The following is a 20,508-nucleotide window of genomic DNA, read 5'->3' on the forward strand; positions in this document are numbered from 1 at the left end:
AAATGTCAGGACATCTGTCCATGAACTGAATCTCAAGAGAAGGTGGGTCATGCAGCAAGACAGCGACCCTAAGCACACAAGTCATTCTACCAAAGAATGGTTAAAGATGAATAAAGTTAATGTTTTGGAATGGCCAAGTCAAAGTCCTGACCTTAATCCAGTCGAAATGTTGTGGAAGGACCTGAAGCGAGCAGTTCATGTGAGGAAACCCACCAACATCCCAGAGTTGAAGTTGTTCTGTACGGAGGAATGGGCTAAAATTCCTCCAAGCCGGTGTGCAGGACTGATCAACAGTTACCGGAAATGTTTAGTTGCAGTTATTGCTGCACAAGGGGGTCACACCAGATACTGAAAGCAAAGGTTCACATACTTTTGCCACTCACAGATATGTAATATTGGATCATTTTCCTCAATAAATAAATGACCAAGTTTAACTGGGTTCTCTTTATCTACTTTTAGGACTTGTGTGAAAATCTGATGATGTTTTAGGTCATATTTATGCAGAAATATAGAAAATTCTAAAGGGTTCACAAACTTTCAAGCACCACTGTATATATATATATATATATATATATATATATATATATATATATATATATATATATATATGGGTTTTTATTGTAAATCTCTGACCAAACTTGCTGTATTTTTGCCACTACAAGGCTTGAGTGGCGCACGCCTAAATTTTTGTGAGGGTATTTGAGACTGCATATGAAACTTTCATTGGGCTGCCATAGACTCCCATGTATAATAATAATAATAATAATAATAATAATAATAATAATAATAATAATAGGCTTCTTACCATATCAGTACCTAAGTCAATACAAAGTATAGTGACCGTTCCAAGAGGGAGAGGAATGCCAGCAATGATGAAGAGCAGGAAGGGGGAAATCTCAGGAATGTTGCTGGTTAAGGTGTAAGCAATTGATTTCTTCAAGTTGTCAAAGATGAGACGGCCTAGAGAGAGAATTATATTTGTTACTTATTTGGTTAAACTCAAACCAAACTTGAAAAAAAACATGCAATTCAGATTATTTTTAAACCTTCTTCTACTCCAGTAACAATAGAAGCAAAGTTATCATCAAGGAGAATCATATCAGCAGCCTGTTTGGAGACATCAGATCCAGCAATACCCATTGCTACACCAATATCAGCCTTCTTCAGAGCAGGAGAATCATTCACACCATCACCAGTCACAGCCACAATGGCACCCTGTCAGCAAATAATGCAAAGATATTTACCCATGAAAAGGTTAAATTCACTTTATTAAAAAAATATTACTAAAATAAAAACTAGTTCATACCTGTCTCTGACAACCTTCCACAATAATCAATTTTTGCTGAGGAGATGTTCTAGCAAACACAATCTCAGTGTGGTGTTTCAATACATCATCCAACTGCCCTGGTGTCATTTCCTTCAACTCTGCACCATGGACCACACAGGCCTTTGCTTGTCTGCAAAGATGTCTGGTGTAAGTCTGGTTTATTTACTAGCTTAAGGAGTCACAGGAGTGTTTTACACTGTAGATACATACCGATCAGCCATAACATTAAAAGCACCTGTGTAATATTGTGTAGATCCCCTTTGTGCCACGAAAACAGTTCTGACATGTCAAGGCATGGACTCCACAAGAGCTCTGAAGATGTGCTGTGGTATCTGGCACCAAGACATTAGCAACAGATCCTTTAAGTCTTGTAAGTTGTGAGGTGGAACCTCCATGGATCGGCCTTGTTTGCCCATGACATCCAACAGATGTTCAATCTGAATGAGATCTGGGGAATTTGGAGGCCATGTCAACACCTTTAATTCTTTATCATACTCCTGATCAATTTCTGCAGTGTGGTAGGGAACATTATCCTGATGAAAGAAGCCACTGCCGGAATACCGTTGGCATGAAAGGGTGTACTTAGTCTGTAACAATGTTTAAGTAGATGGTACATTTCAAAGTAACATCCACATGAATGCTCGGACCCAAGGGTTCCATGTAAAACATTGCCCTGTCCATCACACTGCCTCCACCGGCTTGCCTTCTTCCCCTAGTGCATCCCAGTGCCATGTCTTCCCCAGATAAGCAGTAAACACACACCCGGCCATCAACATGACATAAAAGAAAATGTGATTCATCAGTCCAGGCCTCCTTCTTCTATTTCTCCAAGGTCCAGTTCTGATGCACACATCTATTGTAGGCACTTTCGGCAGTGGACAGGGGTCAGCAGTGGTACTCCCACTGGTTTCCATCTACGTACATAGGAAGCCCCATACATAGCAAGCCACGATGCACTGTTCTGACACCTTTCTACCATAACTGGCATTAACTTTTTCCGCACTTTGTGTTATAGTAGCACTTCTGTGAGATTGGACCAGATGAGCTAGCCTTTGCTCCCAACACTCAATGAGCCTTGGGAGCCCATGATCATCTCATCGGTTCACCAGTTGTACTTCCTTGGACCACTTTTGGTAGGTACTAACCACTGCATACCAATAGTTTCCCACAAGACCTGCTGTTTTGGAGATGCTCTGACCCAGTCATCTAACCATCAAAATTTGGCCCTTGTTGAAGTCACTCAGATCATTGTGCTTGCCCATTTTCCCTGCTTCCAACACATAAATTTCGAGAACTGACTGTTGACTTGCTGCCGAATATATCCCACCCCTTTGCAAGTGCTATTTTAATGAGATAATAATGCTATTCACTTCACCAGTGGTTTTAATGTTATAGCTGATCGGTGTATACATTTTTTCACTCAAACTGGTCCACTGACAATGCTGTATCTACAGCTCAACACCTATCCCTAACCCACCTTGACAAGAACACATGTCAGAATGCTGTCATTGATTTCAGCGCAGCGTTCAGTACAGTGATTCTGCAGAAAGTAGTTACAGTACATAGCTGAAGCTGCTGGCCTTCACTCCCTACTTCTGCAGTTGGATTCTGTACTTCCACAGAATGACCACAGTCTGTTCAGATCAGATGCAACACCAGATGCAGAACCATCACACCAAGCCAAACACACCCCAAAGCTGTGTGATTGCGCTTTGATATTCACTCTGATGAACAGAGCAGAGGTTGAGTAGCTATGGAGGACTTTCACATGACATCATCATAACTGCGGATTTGTTTACATCACCATGTTGCTGGGCGAGCTTTATGTTGGACAATGACTGGCACAAGTGTACGTGAGTTATTGTAAGCTCAATTCAGTAAACATCTACAGATAAACTTGTAGAAGTTGCATCTAAAAAAACAATGCCAGAGACCTGTAATGCTTTTGGATGTAATAACAGATGTGGAGATAATCCTGGTTTAACTTTTCACTGCTTCCCAGCGAATCCAGAAAGATGAGAAAAATGGCAAGTTGCAGTTAAACAAAGCATCCCCATGTGTGTGCAGAACATTTTACAGTGTCTTGCAAAAGTATTCATCCACCTTGGTGTTTGTCCTGTTTTGTCACTTTACAAGCTGGAATTAAAATGGATTTTTTTTTGGGGGGGGGTTAGCACCATTTGATTTTCACAGCATGCCTCCCACTTTAAAGGTGCAAATTGTTTTTTTTTTAATTGTGACACAAACAATAATTAAAGATGAAAAAACAGAAATCTGGCATGTCCATTAGGTATTCACCCTCCAAAATCAATACTTTGTAGAGCCACCTTTTGCTGCAATTACAGCTGCAAGTCTCTTGGGTTATTAGCTTAGCACACCTAGCCACTGGGATTTTTGTGCATTCCTCAAGGTAAAACTGCTCCAACTCCTTCAAGTTAGATGGGTTGCATTGGTGTACAGCAATCTTCAAGTTATGCCACAGATTCTCAAATGGACTGAGGTCTTGGCTTTGACTAGGCCATTCCGGGACATTTAAATGTTTCCCTTTAAACCACTCCACTGTAGCTTTAGCAGCATGTTTAGGATCATTGTCCTGCTAGAACGTGAACCTTTGTCGCAATCTCAAACCTCTGTCCGACTCAAACAGGTTTTCCTCCAGAATTGCCCTGCAATTAGTGCCATACATTTTTCCTTCAATCCTGACCAGTGTTCCTGTTCCTGCAGATGAAAAATATCCCCACAGCATGATGCTGCTGCCACCATGCTTCACTGTCAGGATGGTGTTCTCAGGGTGTTGGGTTTGCACCACACATGGCATTTCCCATGATGGCCAAAAAGATCAATTTTCATCTCATTTGAACAAAGAATATTCTGCCATGTGTTTGGGGAGTCTACCACATGCTGGTGGACAAACTCCAAATGTGTTTTCTTGGGCAGTGATTTTTTTTCTGGCCACTCTTCCATAAAGCCCTACTCTGTAGAGTGTACGGCTTGAAGTGGTCCTATGGACAGACACTCCCATCTCCGCTGTGGATCTTTGCAGCTCCTTCAGTGTTATCTTTGGGGTCTTTGTTGCATCTCTGTTTAATGCCCTCCTTGCCTGGACTGTGAGTTTTGGTGGGCGGCCTTCTCGTCAGGTTTGTAGTGGTGACATTCTTTCCATTTTGCTATAATGGATTTAATAGTGCTCTCTGGGATATTCAAAGTTTGGGATATTTTTTATAATCTAACCTTGATCCATACTTCTCCACAACTTTGTCTCTGACCTGTTTGGAGTGCTCCTTCGTTCTCATGTTGCTTGCTTAGTAGTGTTGCAGAGTCAGGGTCCTTCCAGAACAGGTTGATTTATACAGAGATCATGTGACACTTTGATTGCACACAAGTGGACCTTAATCAATTAATTAGCTGGACCGGCTCTTATTTAGGGATTTCATGTGAAAGGGGGTGAATACCAATGCACACACTAGATTTCTGTTTTTCCATCTTAATTATTGTTTGTGTCACAATAAACAAAATTTTCACCTTTAAAGTGGTAGGCATGTTATGTAAATCAAATGGTGCTAATCCCCCCGAAATCCATTTTAATTCCAGCTTGTAATGCGATAAAACAGGACAAACAACAAGGAGAATGAATACTTTTGCAAGATACTGTATATGAGGTTAGTGTTAAAGCTCTGTGCAACCTTAAAATGCATATCTGTATGTGGGCTTTGGATGCAATATATTTTATTAGTCCCTTGGCAAAACTTGCAGCATATTTGTTATGTACTGATAATGGAGACTTGGCTAAACACCATAAAATATGCTAGATCTAGGCCCTGGCTTGTTTATTACTACTATTAGAAGTTGATGTTTGAGCTTATCTTTGTCATAAGGTATTTTTTTTATCGGGAATTTCCCATAACATTCCGGCATGCCCCTGCGATGACCTGGCGACTTGTCCAGGGTGTACCCCGCCTTTCGCCCGTAGTCAGCTGGGATAGGCTCCAGCTTGCCTGCGACCCTGTAGAACAGGATAAAGCGGCTAGAGATAATGAGATGAGATGAGATTCCAGCATGCACGAAACCTGCCTTGAAATATTGGTAGGCATCTATATTTTTGTATGCCTTTAGCACCTCTACAGTGTATTTAAAAGTCCTAAATACTAAATAGTTCAGGATGTCATAGTATCCCAAATCCAGTAGCTGGTTTGTCATACACTTTTCAATTGGAATAAATACATTTGTGGGTAAATTAAGAAGAAGCAGCCTTTATTTTTATCACATGTACACTCAAGCACAGCAAAATTCCTCCTCTGCATTCAACCCATCTGCATGCGTGTGCGCAAACTTGCGCGTGCACAGAGAGAGAGAGAGAGAGAGAGAGAGAGAGAGTGTCCAGTGGACAGAATAAATAACAAATGAATATATGTGTGGGTAAATTATATAGATCTGAGATGTTTGCATGTTTCAGCTTTTGGATGTAATGTGATCTGTTGGTATAATCTAAATTTTTAGTTGTTTCAGAGAGATTGTACTGACTGCAATTGTCTCGATTTTCATTATTAACTGTCACGACTGCTTCTTTGTTTGCCTGGCAATAAAGTGGATGCTGCATGATAAACAGAAATTTGTGACATCAGTGAAAGACCTCTATGAGACTGGTGTCAGCTCAACAAAATGCCTTTTAACGTTGACAAGACAAAAGGGATGATTGTAGATTTTAGGAAGACCAGGGCGTGCCACTCATCACTGTTCATCTACAGCTGTCCTGTAGAGACAGGGTCAACCCGTAGGTTTCTTGGGATGCTCATGTCTGACAACCTATCCTCAAAGACTGTGTCCCTGACCAAAAAAAAAAAAAAAATGCAGCAGTTCTTCCTTACCATATTTTGCAGAGACCTCATCGAGAATATAATGTCTCTCTGCTTCTAAAGTAAGACATATACATTACCCCAAATGCTGCCTCAGTAAAATCAAGATAATGGTGGCTGTCCCCTCCCATCCTTCCCTTAAACTTTTCATACCACTGCAATCCACCAAAATATACTAAAATGTCTAGGCCAAGTTCACCAGACTCTGGAACAGCTTCTTTCCACAAGCTGTCAAAACCCTCAGTAATACACTTCCTCACTCTCATCTCCTGCAGAATCAGTGGGCACAGTCCCCAAGGCCACACACTTTCACTTTAAGCACTAGGCACCTTGTCTCTTTGTCTTGTTCTTTTTCATTACTATACCACATTCCTAAATGCATACTCAGGAATGTCACAATGCACTGTCCACCTCAGTAGTATCACTTCTGTCCTTTTAGTGGTGATAAGGTTTTATTCACCCTACACCAACCCAGATGACATTGTACTAATTAATATACTGTACTGTATGTTGTACTGTTATAATGCTTATGTTGTGGTGTTGTTAATGTCTTGTGTTGTATTTATTGTGCACTACCACTTTCCCCCTACTGTAATTTTGCATTCCATGTTGGTGGGTCAATGGAAAAGTGGTACAGAAAATGAATGAATGAATGAATGAATGAATGTTATCAGGTGTGTTCACTTTCTGGAATGTTAAATCAAGGCCGTGCAGAATGCTATTTCATTCTACTGTATACTTGTAAATGACTAGAATGATAAGCAAACTTTCTAATCTCTAATCTCTTATTCATTTGGCAGAAGCTTTTATCCAAAACAGCTTACAGTTGGTTAGGGGACTTACACAAGAACCCAACAGTAGCATCTTGGCATTGTTGGTATTTGAACTTACACCTTTCCATTTAGTTGCCCAGGGTCTTAAAACTGCTGATTTATTGAAAAGTTTTATTTGAAACAATTAGTGGTGAGTACACAAGGTAATCATGTGTGTTTGTAACAAGCCACATGAAAAGTCTCTTTTGGTTATCTGTCATGACGGTCAAATTGCCTCTTTCAATCAAAGTACACAATCCTTGTCCATATTTATTAATGAAATATACCAGACTCTCTGGTGAATGCTAGAGGTCTGGCTTATAAGACTACTGAGGCACCACTGCATAGCCTATTTCATAATAGACATTAGAGCAAATGAAAAATTCCAGGTAACCTGGGGTTGACGTCTCCAACAGGGATGTTCAGACGATCAGCAATGTCTTCCAGAGTTTCATTGCCTTCAGAGATGATACCCACACCCTTAGCAATGGCTTTAGCTGTAATTGGATGATCTCCTGTAACCATGATAACCTGGAACCACAGGTAAGTATTTAAATATGAGATAATGATAATCTAATTACATTCTTTCAAGGTGTCCTGCATAGCACTTTTACATGAATTAAAGAGCCTACCTTGATTCCAGCACTCCTGCACTTAGCTACAGCATCAGGTACAGCAGCACGGGGAGGATCAATCATAGATATGAGGCCAAGAAAGCATAGATTTTCAGTAGTGAAGTTTACTTCCTCTGTGTCAAATGCAAAGCCCTCAGGGAACTGATCATCAGGGAGACTGAGATGGCAGAAACCTGGAATGTATAGGAGAGCACAGTCAACTATCATAATATCAAATTATTCATTTTGCATCTGTGTATTCAATTAAAATTTCTCACCTAATACCCTTTCTCCAAGGCTCCCAAGCTTCACATAGGCATGTTGGAAAGCATCTTTCATCTCTTCATGCAAGGGTTGCTCTTTCCCCTGAATCATAATGGTTGAGCACCTGGCCAGAATGCTCTCAGGGGCTCCTTTCATTACTAAGATGTGCTCAGTCTCTGAGGAGTTGGGGTTCTTGTGGACTGAGAGCTTATGTATGACAGTTAAACTTCTGTTAGGGTTAACAATGGGTATCAAATAATCACAATTTATTTTATGGTTAAACCTAAACACCTGGTATTTGTTGGTAGAGTTGAAGGGGATCTCAGCAAGCTTTGGATAATTGTCTCTCATTTCCTTCACTGAGCCACAGCAAAGCTCAATACACTTTAATAAGGCAGACTCTGATGCATCACCAGCTGTATCTTTCTGTAAGATAAGGAAATACACAAAATTAGAAATGGTTTTCTTATTTCAGTGTTCTTGTTCCTTGCATGGTGACAAATGACCTTTTCAAGGTTGCAAACCTATCAAAGCCATAAAAATGTGAGAAAAAGGGACTAAAAATTATTTAGAAAAAGTAGTAGATGAAATAACATTAAAAATAACCAAAAACCTTTGATATTTAGACAAACCTTAAGTATTGGAACTTTGCTCTGATTGCCAAGGAAGACTGCACGGTTGCACAGGCCAGCTACACGAGCAAGGGCAGACCAAGTGGCAGAGCTTCTGTCAAAAGAGGTTCCACTTTGGTCTTCTGTGGTATCAGCTTCATGAATTTGATTATCAAACCACATATGCGCCACAGTCATACGGTTTTGGGTCAGAGTTCCTGTCTTGTCTGAGCAAATAGTCGAGGTGGAGCCAAGGGTTTCTACAGCTTCAAGATTCTTTACTAGACAGTTCTTCTTTGCCATACGTTTAGCAGTTAGCGTTAAACACACCTATAAGAAAAACATAAATCTAAAATATATTTTTCTTTTTTTTTTAAATGCTATGAAACATTGGCTACCTTCTTGGTTCTTGATTTTAATTAAAAAACAAAAAAACAACCTAACTTCATAAAAATCAAGAACCAAGAAGGTTATGAGTGAATAAGTTTAATGTAGAACCATCATGGAGATTTTTAGGTATAGTGCTTACAGTTACTGTTGCAAGCAGACCTTCGGGTACGTTGGCAACAATGATTCCAATAAGGAAGATGACAGCCTCAAGCCATCCATATCCAAGAATAAGGGACAAGATGAAGAATGACACACCAAGGAAAACAGCCACACCAGTAATAATGTGGATAAAGTGTTCAATCTCTTTGGCAATGGGTGTCTTTCCACCTTCAAGACTTGAGGCAAGAATAGCAATACGACCCATGACTGTATGATCACCAGTGTTGATGACGATACCTTTGGCTGCACCTGAGAAAGAATAGTGTATACATGTATCAAGTATATATTTGTATAGTGTACAAGAATAGTGTACTGTAAGTGTATCAAGTGTATATTTGTACCTTCCAGGCAATTTGTGGAAAAGAACACAATATTCCTTGTCTCTAGAGGATTTTCATTTGAAAAGTCAGGGGTACGAGTTTGCGGCTCAGATTCTCCAGTAAGAGAAGAATTATCCACCTGCAAAGGCACAAGTATAGATTTGTACTCACGTAGGTGTGGTTATGTTTTTGTCTCTGTCTGCCCAGCCAGCTTTTAAGTTATCCTTCCCAAAACGCTATTATAGTAACTATTTATAATACATGGGGTAAGTACAGTGGCACAGTCTTGTGCACATTTAATGTTGCTGTTCTACAGCATTTGTCTTGCTATGTTTTTGTTAATAGATCATGTATTTGAGTATGACTGACCTTTGTGGCTCTGGAAGTATGGTCGTAATTGATTCCAAAAGACAGTCATCTCATAAAACACGTAAATACAGTATGTTCCTAAAATATGATCAGTGTCTTGACTGATACAATTCAATGTAAACAAATATGAACATTTTTTTAATAAAAATATTGCATGCAAGGGAGAGGATAGAACAAGATGTTGTCCTCCTCTAGAGGTTTAGGGGTAAAAGGGAGAGAGAGTCCTAAAGTATAAAGGGAAATAATTTTTTTAATGGCATTGAAATATGCAGTTTCCAAGCATTTCAGCTTATTTTATGACATTTACTGTATATGGGTATCAAAACTTGCAAGTGAATAGATCTGCTGACAGTTTATAACAGCGCACATTTAGTGTCTGACAGCACCAAGCAGTGTTTATTTTGATGGGGCAACGACCTTTACATTTGATAAATCACACATTAGTCTTATCATTATAGACATTAGACTATTATAGGTCTACACTAGAGTTTATCAGATGCAGATCTAGATTTTAGATACACAAAAACACTGGGATATTTCTAACATATGGATCGCTTCACAAACCAGTAAAGGGAAATTTAAACATTAAGCCTTGATCTTGTAAATAAGTTATTAAAAATAATATATGCTCACTGTGCAGAAAGCTTTGCCTGGCTGACCTTTCACAGGCTGTATACATGGAAATGCAAAAGACCACCCTTTATTGAACTTAATGTTAGAATGCACATGTTTTCTTTTGTTGGGTATACTTGTACTTGGTCCATCATAATCTGACATGATTACACAAATGACTGATGCATACAAGATATAAGTTACATATGGTAGAGATCAATAATTATAAAGATTAACTTACATATGTACATGCATGCAGTGACCGCAACTGTCATATATCTGTAGGCTTGTAAACTCGTGGGCCCTATCAAAGCAATTGGAAAATCTTGTCATGTGAATTGCCAAAAAGCAGTTTCAGAAGTGGTCGAGTAGTTAGACTGTTGTGAATGAAAAGACCAGATTTCATTCGTTACTCGTCAGCATGACCAGCAGAGGTGCCCAATCAACTAACCCCGTAACACAAACTGCTTCAAAAGTTAATGCTGAAACCTTTCTGTTTTAGCCAGCATGAAGTTTTTCAGCAGTTTGTGCTACAGTAGCTCTTCTATGGGATTGGACCATATGGGCTAGCCTTCATGCCCCATGCAAATCAGTGAGCAAATCAGTGAGAGGTTGCCAAGTTACAAAAGGAATTTTCTGACATGTTCTCACCCCTTCCTGGCCACACCCACCTCATAGAACACCACATTGAGACGCCCCCCAGGAGTGGTGGTGCATAGCCGCCCTTATCACTTACTCAAACACAAAAAAAGGTGGTTCAGATGAACTCAAGGCCATGCTCGAAATGGGCATAATCAAGGAGTCACACAGTGACTGGAACAGTCCGGTGGTATTGGTTCCCAAGACTAATGGGTCAGTCTGGTTCTGTGTAGACTACGGAAAAGTCAATGCAGTGCCTAATTTGATGCATACTCAATGCCTCACATTGATGAGTTGCTCGATTGGGTAGGTGCTGCTCACTTTTATTTGACACTGGATTTGATGAAGGGATATTGGCAGATCCCCTTGACTCCTCTATCCCGAGTGAAAATGACCTTTTCCACACTATTTGGATTACACCAATTTGTCATGCTTCCTTTTGGGTTATTTGGGGCTCCAGCTATGTTCCAGTGGCTCATGGACAAGATCCTCTGCCCCCACACCACCTACCTTGATGACATTATTATTTACAGCAACGATTGGCCGGGGCTCCTCAAACACCTTAGGGCCATTCTAGAGTCACTGAGGCATGCAGGTCTCACAGTGAAATAGTGTGCAATTGGGTGGGTGTAAGTATGGTATCTAGGTTTTCACTTGGGTCATGGGCGGGTGTCCCTCCAAATTGACAAGACTACAGTGATTGCGGCCTCCCCAAGGCCCAAGACCAAAAAGGGGGTAAGACAGTTCCTGGGGCTGGCTGGCTACTATCGTAGGTTCATACCTAATTATTCAGACATCACCAACCTGCTGACTGATCTCACTAAAAAGGGAGCACCAGATCTGGTCCAGTGGATGGAGCAATGCCAACAGGCTTTCACTAAGGTAAAAGCTGCACTGTGTGTGTTTGGGGGGGCATTTATACACTCCCCTGACTTCTCTCTCCCCTTTATTTTACAGATGCATCGGACAGAGGGCTGGGGGCTGTTTTGTCCCAGAAGGTGGAGGGTGAAGAATGTCTCATGCTGTACATCAGTTGCAAGCTCTTGATGCATGAAAGTAAGTACAACACCATCTAAAAGGAGTGCCTAGTCATCAAGTGGGTGGTACTCACCCTCCAATACTACCTGCTGGGGTGCCCCTTCACCCTCTGTTCGGACCACACGCCCCTCCAGTGGCTGCACTGCATGAAGGATACCAATGCGCAGATCACCCGTTGGATCTTGCCCTCCAGCCATTTAAATTCAAGGTGGTCCACAGGCCGGGGGCACAGATGGTGGTGGTGGACTTCCTTTGGAACTCTCTGCCTCCTCATATCTGTAATTCTGACTCTCTCCCCATCTTCAAGTCTAAACTCAAAACTCACCTGTTTAAGATTGCTCACTCATTTTAACTTCTATTACACTTTCCATTGTTTCTTTTATGTATGTTGATTTTATTTATTGTTTTTATTCATTGTACAGTATCCTTGAGTGTCTTGAAAGGCGCTTATAAATAAAATTTATTATCATTATTATTCCTGTCCGGGAGGAGTCCGCTGCAGGCCGGATGGCTCCCCAGCCTAAGTTAGGCGGTGGGGACATGGCCAAGCGTCGGTTTGTGAAGGGATGGTGAGGTCAGGGAAGGTGAGTGGCAAAATCAATACACCTATTGCCCATTAATGTTGTGTGTGTGTTGCAGTGACAGTAGAGGATAGAAAAGCAGAGAAGAGAGCTCTCCCGTCCAGAACACACACATGTGCGTGTGTGTGTGTGTGTGTGTGTGTGTGTGTGTGTGTGTGTGTGTGTGTGTGTGTGCGCACGCGCATGCAGCAAGTGAGTGAATGATGCTGAAAAGCAAAGAAATTCGTAAAAATAAAAGTGTGTGAGAACATCAGCTCCCGCCTGCTGTGCTTCAGTATTCCACCCACACTAGGGGCGTACTACAACTACCAAAGCCAAAATCCATGGACTTGTTTGTGAAGTGTTTGAAATGTATGTGTTTCTTTGAACTATTTGGAAGAACTCTTGCCTTACCTTGCATCCATGAGCAGCAATAATGCGCAGATCAGCAGGAATTCTATCACCACCTTTGAGTTCCACCAAGTCGCCAACAACAACCTCTTCAGCATTAATACTTTTTCTCTCACCATCACGAATAACCAGGGCTTGCTATATAAAAAAAATACAGTTACATGAAGCCTGAAATCTAAACATTTTATATTCTTCTGTATAACTTCATTGTATTTTACATGGGGAACAAGATTCTTGAAGGAGTCCATGATCTTTGAGCTCTTAGCTTCTTGGTAGTATGAAAAGCACCCAGTAATCAACACCACGGTGGCCAGCACAATACCCAAGTACAACTATAAAAAAGGCAAATATTATTTCCTTTATACATTTAGAAAACAGTTATATAAACTTAAGGAAATTTAACATTTCTTACGTTATCATTTTCTGGTTCATTCTCAGTAGTAATCTGAATTGCAAAAGCCAAGAAACAAAGAAAAGCTCCAATCCATAGTAATGTACAGAATCCCCCAAAAAGCTGTTTGCAGAATTTGACCCATTCTGGGGTGGTGGGAGGAGGCGTCAGAACATTGGGTCCATCACGTTCAAGGATCTCCTTTGCTCGGGCATTAGACAAACCCTTAAAAAATAAGAAAAAAAATTAAGTTGAAATTAGCTAATAATGAGGGTTTTATTTATGAGCAACTAATACAAACCCCATTTCCAGAAAAGTTGAAATATTTTCCAAAATGCAATAAAAACAAAAATTTGTGATTTGTTAATTCACATGAAACTTTATTTAACTAACAAAAGTACAAAGAAAAGCTTTTCAGTAGTTTTACTGACCAACTTAATTAATCAAATCAATCAAGCCGTAACTGCTTATCCTGTGCAGGTTCGCGGGCAAGCTGGAGCCTGTCCCAGCTGACTATGGGCGAGAGACGGGATACACCCTGGACAAGATGCCAGATTGTCGCAGGGCTGACAACCAACTTAACTGTATTTTGTAAATCTACACAAAGTTAGAATGTGATGCCTGCACTACAGTAAAAAAAAAAAGTTGGGACAGAGGCAAAATTAGGCTGAAAAGTTTATAAAAGTAACACCATTTTGGAAGATTCCACAAGAAGCAAGTGTGGCAGTGAGGGCATGGCCAAGCGTTGGCTATGAATGGCGAGAAGTCAGGTTGAACCAGTAGGTAATGTGATGAGATGCACCTGTGTCTAATTACTTGCTGTCTATTAACCTGCATCTCTCTGTATCTTTCTGACAGTCAGGTACAAAAGAGAGAGTGGTGACACCCCATCCTGCGTGTATGTGTGTGGTGTGTCGATTGCAAGTCATTGAAAAGTTTGAAAATAAAAAAAAGAACACACCTGTTCTGAAGCCTGCTTCCAGTTCCTCTGTTCCCCCAAAGTGAAAGAGTTGTTATACTGGTGCCAAAACCCAGGATTGAGGAACAAACACCGCCACAGAGTCCGAACCAGTCAGAGAGCTCCTCCAAATGCTCACCAATGACTTCCAGTACCAGCAGCATGCCCTTGTTGTGCTGTCAGTAGACCAGGGGCAGCGCTTCTGGGCTCTGCTTGAAGCCCAGGCAGAAGACCAGCAGGTGATCTGGAGCTGGATCCAGTCAACGGGTGCTCCAGCGATCAGCCCTGCAGTCAGCGTGCCCATCCAGCTGGTCAAGGTGGGGCCACAGGACAACCCTGATGCCTTCCTTGAACTGTTTGAGCATGTTGCAGAGGTGAGCTCATGGCCAACCTCACAGTGGGTGGGCTTGTCTATTGCTGCTCCTGTCGGGGGAAGCCCAGCTCATGACTTGGCAGCTCTCAGCCACCAGCATGCTGGAGTACCCCAATCTGAAGTGAGCCATCCTACAGTGGGTCAGCTGCAGCACAGAAGAGCAGTGCTAGTGCTTCCACTCACTTGCATACAGCAAAGTAGGCCAGCTATTTGCATTCATACAACAGCTGCGGGACACCTGCCGACAGTGGCTGCTGGCTGGTGCATGTGATGTCGAGTCCATCATTGAGTGAGTGACACTGGATCAGTTCATCACCCAGCTGCCGAGTGAGACATCAGCGTGGATCCACTGCAGGAGGCGGTCTGGCTGGCTGAGGACTACCTGACAGTGTTTCTGGGAGCAGGCGCTCTCACAACTTCTCCTCCACACACTCTCTCACTTTTGTTTTCTCCCTCTCCACTCCCCCATCCCTGGAGAAATGGGGGCCAATTCCCCCGAAACTCACTCCCTGTACTTGTGTCGGTCCTCATGTTTTTTCTCTCCCTTCTCCTTCTGTGTTTGTGCCACCATTAACCCCCCCACAGGTGAACTCATCCATGCCCACCAGAACTGAGAGCGAGCCTGGATAGGTCTGTTGGTACGGAGGGAAGGCAGGGGATCAGCACTTCTGCAAGGAGGCAGGGCTACTGATTTGCTTCCCTGATGCACCACAGGCTTCCCCTAATTGAGCAGGGGCATACAGGATAGTTGTGAGTATTCATCAGGCTTTGGTAGATTCTGGTTGTAATCAGACCTCCATGCATCAAAGTCTGATTCAGTGTGGGGCACTGGGAAATGCACAATTGGTCAAGGTTTAGTATATGCATGGTGATATAATATAAATATCCGCTAATGCCCATCACTATTCACTTCCAAGGAGAAAAGCATATTGTGGAGGCAGCAGTTTGTCCTAGCCTCACCTGCTCACTGATCTTGGGAACAGATTGGCTGAGGTTTAAACTGTTAATGAAATAGTTAGTAGTGGGTGGGTCCTGGAGTAGCACGTCACCAGGAATCCCGCCACAACATTAGCTGGGAAGGCGGTCCTAGGGCTGTCTGCGTCAGCTCCACATCATGATGATACGAAGAGGGAGGAGAGTTCTCCTCTCTCTCTGGGGAATCCCTTTGGGGATTTCCCATTGGAGCAGGCATGTGGCGAGTCTCTGAGACAAGCTTTTGACCAAGAGAAAGTAATTGATGGTCAAATCCTCCAACTTAAAAGGTAATTCCAGAGAGGGCAGAGCTGGGACTGGAGGGAAGTCTAAAAAGTGTGACCCAATTCACCCTGGTTCCCTGTGAAGACCATCTCTCACCGTCCAAGAGAGCACAGGTTATTAGGTTGCAGGAGGAATTCTGCGATGTGTTCTTGCCCCTCCCTGGTCACACTGCCCTCATAGAACACCAGATTGAGACTCCCCCAGGGGTGGTGGTGCGCAGCCGCCTGTATCAGCTTCTCGAGCACAAGCAAAATGTGGTTTGGGACAAACTTCAGGCTATGCTTAAGATGGAGGTAACTGAGCAGTTGCACAGCGACTGGAGCAGCCTGGTGGTCTTGGTTCCTGAGACCGATGGGTCAGTCCGGTTCTGTGTGGACTATATAAAAATTAACATGGTGTCTAAATTTGACACATATCTGATGCCTCACATTGATGAACTGCTCAATTGGTTAGGCACAGCTTACTGTTACTCAACATTGAATTGAACAAAGGAATATTAGCAGATCCCCTTGACTTCATTATCCAGTGAAAAAACTGCTTTTTCCACTCCGTTTGGTTTACACCAATTTGTCAAACTGTATTACGCAATGAGGAAACCATTCATCAGTTCCATGCAGAATCGCTGCTTATTTCTCTGGGCCTAAACTCCTCTTGCATGGACTGAAAGGCAGTGGAAATGTGTGCTGTGGTCAGATGAATCCACATTTCAGCTTGTTTTTAGGAAAACTGGATGTCAAGTTCTCCATGCCAAAGGTGAACATGACCATCTGGTTTGCTATCAGAGAAAGGTGCAAAAGCCAGCATCTGTGATGGTATGTGGTGCATCGTCATCATTTCTTCCCACGTGGCATGTGACTGGCCTTGGGGTGTGCCATTGGAAACTGATGTTCCAAAAGACACTCAAGGTTCTTTTTGTCCACCATTATCTTTCATGCTTGTTGCTGATCTACTCCTAATCAGTCTTCCATATTTCTCCATGTCTTGTTAGATGTGCATTGATGTGCAATGTGGTCAGATGAGTCCATTTCAGTTTGTTTTCAGGAAAACTGGATGTCAGTTTCTCCATACCAAAGTTGAACATGACCATCTGGTTTGCTATCAGAGAAACAATGCTTGTTTGCTCCTGGTTTGCTATTTTCTATTTGGCAAACATGAGCCAAGTATTTAAATGGCAGAAATCTTGAATGGGCTGTGAGTTAGTGATTTTATATAACCGTTAGTTTGATATCTTGAAAGCCCAGTTTAGCTGGCCTTTGACTTGATTTGCTGGGTTTATTCCTTTCTTCATATCTTTGGGTGGGGGGACATTCTTGCGAGCATGCCCTGCAGACACCATTTTCCTCAGGAAACCATACCATACTTTTTCTAAATTTTCTATTTCTTTCATGGAAAGATCCCATGCCTGGGTACTATAGAGCAACTGAGAGTGAAAGCATGCATTTAAAATCTCACAATCAGTCAGAACATGTTTCAGCTCATTCCACTTCTGAAAGGCAGAAGAGATTGTTCTAATGCTATGAGTTCTATGAACTCAGCATTCTACTCATCATAGAATTTTATGATGAGCAGAATGCTTATGAGTTTTCGGTATTAGTAATTTCATATCCAAGGTAGGGGAAACTCCTGACATTCTTGATATCACAGTTATTCACAGTTATTAAGGATTTCTTCTCCTTGATGGATTCATCCACATGGAATGTCATAGAACTGCAAAGTTCATATGGTAACACTTCTATTTGTATTGCAAACTCTACCATAACACCAGTCTCAGGAAGTTGTTTCAAGATTTTGTGTCTTGCACATTGCATGACAAAGTCCATATAAATGTTAAAAGATAAATGGACTCTCTTCAAGGGCACCTTGAGGACATCGTACCAAGGTCTCAAAATAATGGCTTGCACCCTTTATACAAGCTTGGGTGGCGCAGTGGTGTAAGTGGTTAGCATGGCTGCCTCACAGTAAGAAGGTTCTGGGTTTGAGCCCAGTGGCCAGTGGGGACCTTTCTGTGTGGAGTTTGCATGTTCTCCCCGTGCCTGTGTGGGTTTCCCCCAGGTGCTCCAGTTTCCCCCACAGTTCAAAGACATGTGGTTAGGTTAATATGGGATGGCCTTGGGCTGAGGTGCCCTTGAGTGAGTCACCTAACTCCCAGCTGCTGCCCGGGTTCCATTAGCATGGCTGCCCACTGCTCTGGGTGTGTGGGTGCACACGCGCATGTGTGTGTTCACTGCTTCAGATGGGTTAAATGCAGAGAGGTATTTCACAAGCATGTGATGAATAAAGTTGTTGTTGTTGTTCTTCTTCTTCTTCTTCTTCTTCATCCGGGTGTAGAGGGGTCTGATGATTGAGATGAGCCTGGGGTAGCAAAGACGAATTTCTAGAATGTCAAACATTGCTTCTCAAGGGATCCAATCATAGGCTGCTTTAAGATTGATGAAGCAGATAAAACCAAAACCAAACTGTGTTGACTGCAGAATCTTCTCATATACTGGTTGAATCCTGTCCACAATAAATCACTGATGCAATTTTTTGATAATGTTGAAATGATTTACAAACCATGGTAGTTTTCAGCTAAGCTTTTTAGCCCCTTATGTAGGCAGATTATTGTTGATGGTAACCATGAACTGGGGACCATGGTACAGGATCAAACAATGCCCATTAGGATAATGAAATACTGAAGTAAATTTCTAGATGGAGAGTATTTCAGTTGCTCACTTAAAATCCCATCACTGCCTTGGCATTTACCATTCTTCAACTTCTTCTGACAACCCTTTATCTCTGAAACATCTTGTGGGTTCTTACTGATGTACTCAACTTCTCCTGGTGGTAATGTATGAGGATAGTTTTCTGGGTGTAGTAGCTCTGGCTGTGGCTAGTATTCTCTTTTACCCAGATGTTGAAAGAAGTGTTCCTCAAACTTCTCTACTTGACATTGGTGTGGATGTCTATCTCTTGGCCAGTCTGAATTCTTCCTCTGCATCCCTTTGTTCAATGGCAGTGTTGATTTTAGTTGCTTTCTCCTTGAAATAGGTGCTTTTAAGCTTCAAACAGAGCTTTTTGATTTTGGTAGACAACTCTTTTCTAACCATATGGTCACGCTCTTTTCGCCTTTTGTCTAGCCAAAAGAGAAAATCATCATTAACCTAAGCTTTAGAGTCCAGCTCCTTTTGTCTGAGAGGGATAATCTGCTCAGAGGTAACATGAATAGCATGGACAATAGAATTTTCAATTTCATCAACCTGATTTGATGACGGTGTTTATTGCAGGAGTTCATCAAGTCTTCTGCTGTAATTTTGCCGAGGTCCTCCGAATCTCTAAAGGACCTGACATCTGGGAAGTGATGATTTTTAGCAGGCTTCTTTGCAAAGATTACTCTACACATGTGCTTAGTTGGGAACATGAAATCTTCCCCTTTTGCTTCAGGACAAACTGAACAGGATGCGAGTGGACCCCTGCCTGGTCACCTGGATCTCCAGCTACCTCACCGACAGGCCGCAGTACATCAGGCTGAAGGACATCATGTCTGACACTGTGATTAGCAGCACCAGAGCACCCCAGGGCACATTGCTGGCCCCTTTTCTCTTCACCCTGTACACCGCGGACTTCTGCTACAACTCGGAGCTGTGTCATATTCAGAAGTTTGCCGATGACACAGCCATCATTGGGTGTATCAGTGACGACAGAGAGGAGGAGTATAGGAGCCTGGTGAGGGACTTTGCTGTGTGGTGCAACAGGAACCATCTGTAGCTCAACATCTCGAAGATCAAGGAGCTGGTCATTGACTTTGGGAGGTCTAGACCAAGGTCACAACTAGTTCTGATCGAGGGAGTCGAGGTGGAGGCAGTGGATTCCTACAAGTACCTCGGGCTGTGGCTGGACAGCAAGCTGGACTGGACTTGCAACACCAATCACTTATACAGGAAGGGACAGAGCAAGCTATACTTCCTTAGGAGGCTGCGGTCCTTTAACATCTGCAGGAAACTCCTGTGGATGTTCTATCAGTCTGTGGTCGCCAGTGTCCTGTTTTACACCGTGGTGTGCTGGGGGGGCAGCACATCCAAGAAGGACACATGCAGGCTGGACAAACTGATCAGGCAGGCCGGCTCTGTGGTCGACATGAAGCTGGACTCTCTGGTGACAGTGGCAGAGAATAGGACTATGGACAAACTATTGAACATCATGGACGATGCCAGTCACCCTCTGCACACAGTCATCAGCAACCAGAGGAGCCTGTTCAGTGACAGAATGCTCCTTCCCAAGTGCAGGACGAACAGTCTTAAAAACTCCTTTGTCCCTCATGCCATCAGACTGTACAACTCCTCTCTGGGGGGGAGGGGTAACAGGAGGACAGAGGACGGGAAGGAGCAGTAGCCTAGCCTAACAATAAGCAATACTGAACAATGTGCAATATAAAGTGCAATATCTCTCCTGCTGGCCCCTTTTTTTCTTCCCCCCTTCCTCTCTTCTCCATATCTTATTCTTTTTATATTTGTATATATAAATACTTAATTTAATTTATCTAGAAGTTTTTCTCCATTTTCTATTCTCTGTTT

At 42.4% G+C, this 20,508-nt stretch overlaps 1 protein-coding gene across 1 annotated transcript in view; it reads right to left on the reverse strand.

Annotated features, from left to right (window-relative positions):
* The window catches only part of LOC132866060 (sodium/potassium-transporting ATPase subunit alpha-1-like), a 39,533-nt gene that overhangs the window by 13,354 nt on the left and 5,671 nt on the right, over nt 1–20,508 (reverse strand). Inside the window, exons 4-16 of the mRNA XM_060898622.1 lie at nt 13,392–13,595; nt 13,198–13,311; nt 12,983–13,117; nt 9,372–9,489; nt 9,011–9,279; nt 8,503–8,811; nt 8,162–8,296; nt 7,885–8,077; nt 7,625–7,800; nt 7,387–7,523; nt 1,307–1,457; nt 1,047–1,215; nt 806–960 (exon numbers count right to left, since the gene is read on the reverse strand). Coding sequence (XP_060754605.1) covers nt 806–960; nt 1,047–1,215; nt 1,307–1,457; nt 7,387–7,523; nt 7,625–7,800; nt 7,885–8,077; nt 8,162–8,296; nt 8,503–8,811; nt 9,011–9,279; nt 9,372–9,489; nt 12,983–13,117; nt 13,198–13,311; nt 13,392–13,595 — 2,265 coding nt within the window. The remainder of the gene's footprint in view (nt 1–805; nt 961–1,046; nt 1,216–1,306; nt 1,458–7,386; nt 7,524–7,624; nt 7,801–7,884; nt 8,078–8,161; nt 8,297–8,502; nt 8,812–9,010; nt 9,280–9,371; nt 9,490–12,982; nt 13,118–13,197; nt 13,312–13,391; nt 13,596–20,508) is intronic.

The sequence above is a fragment of the Neoarius graeffei genome, chromosome 18, assembly GCF_027579695.1.
Source record: "Neoarius graeffei isolate fNeoGra1 chromosome 18, fNeoGra1.pri, whole genome shotgun sequence".
NCBI lineage: Eukaryota > Metazoa > Chordata > Actinopteri > Siluriformes > Ariidae > Neoarius > Neoarius graeffei.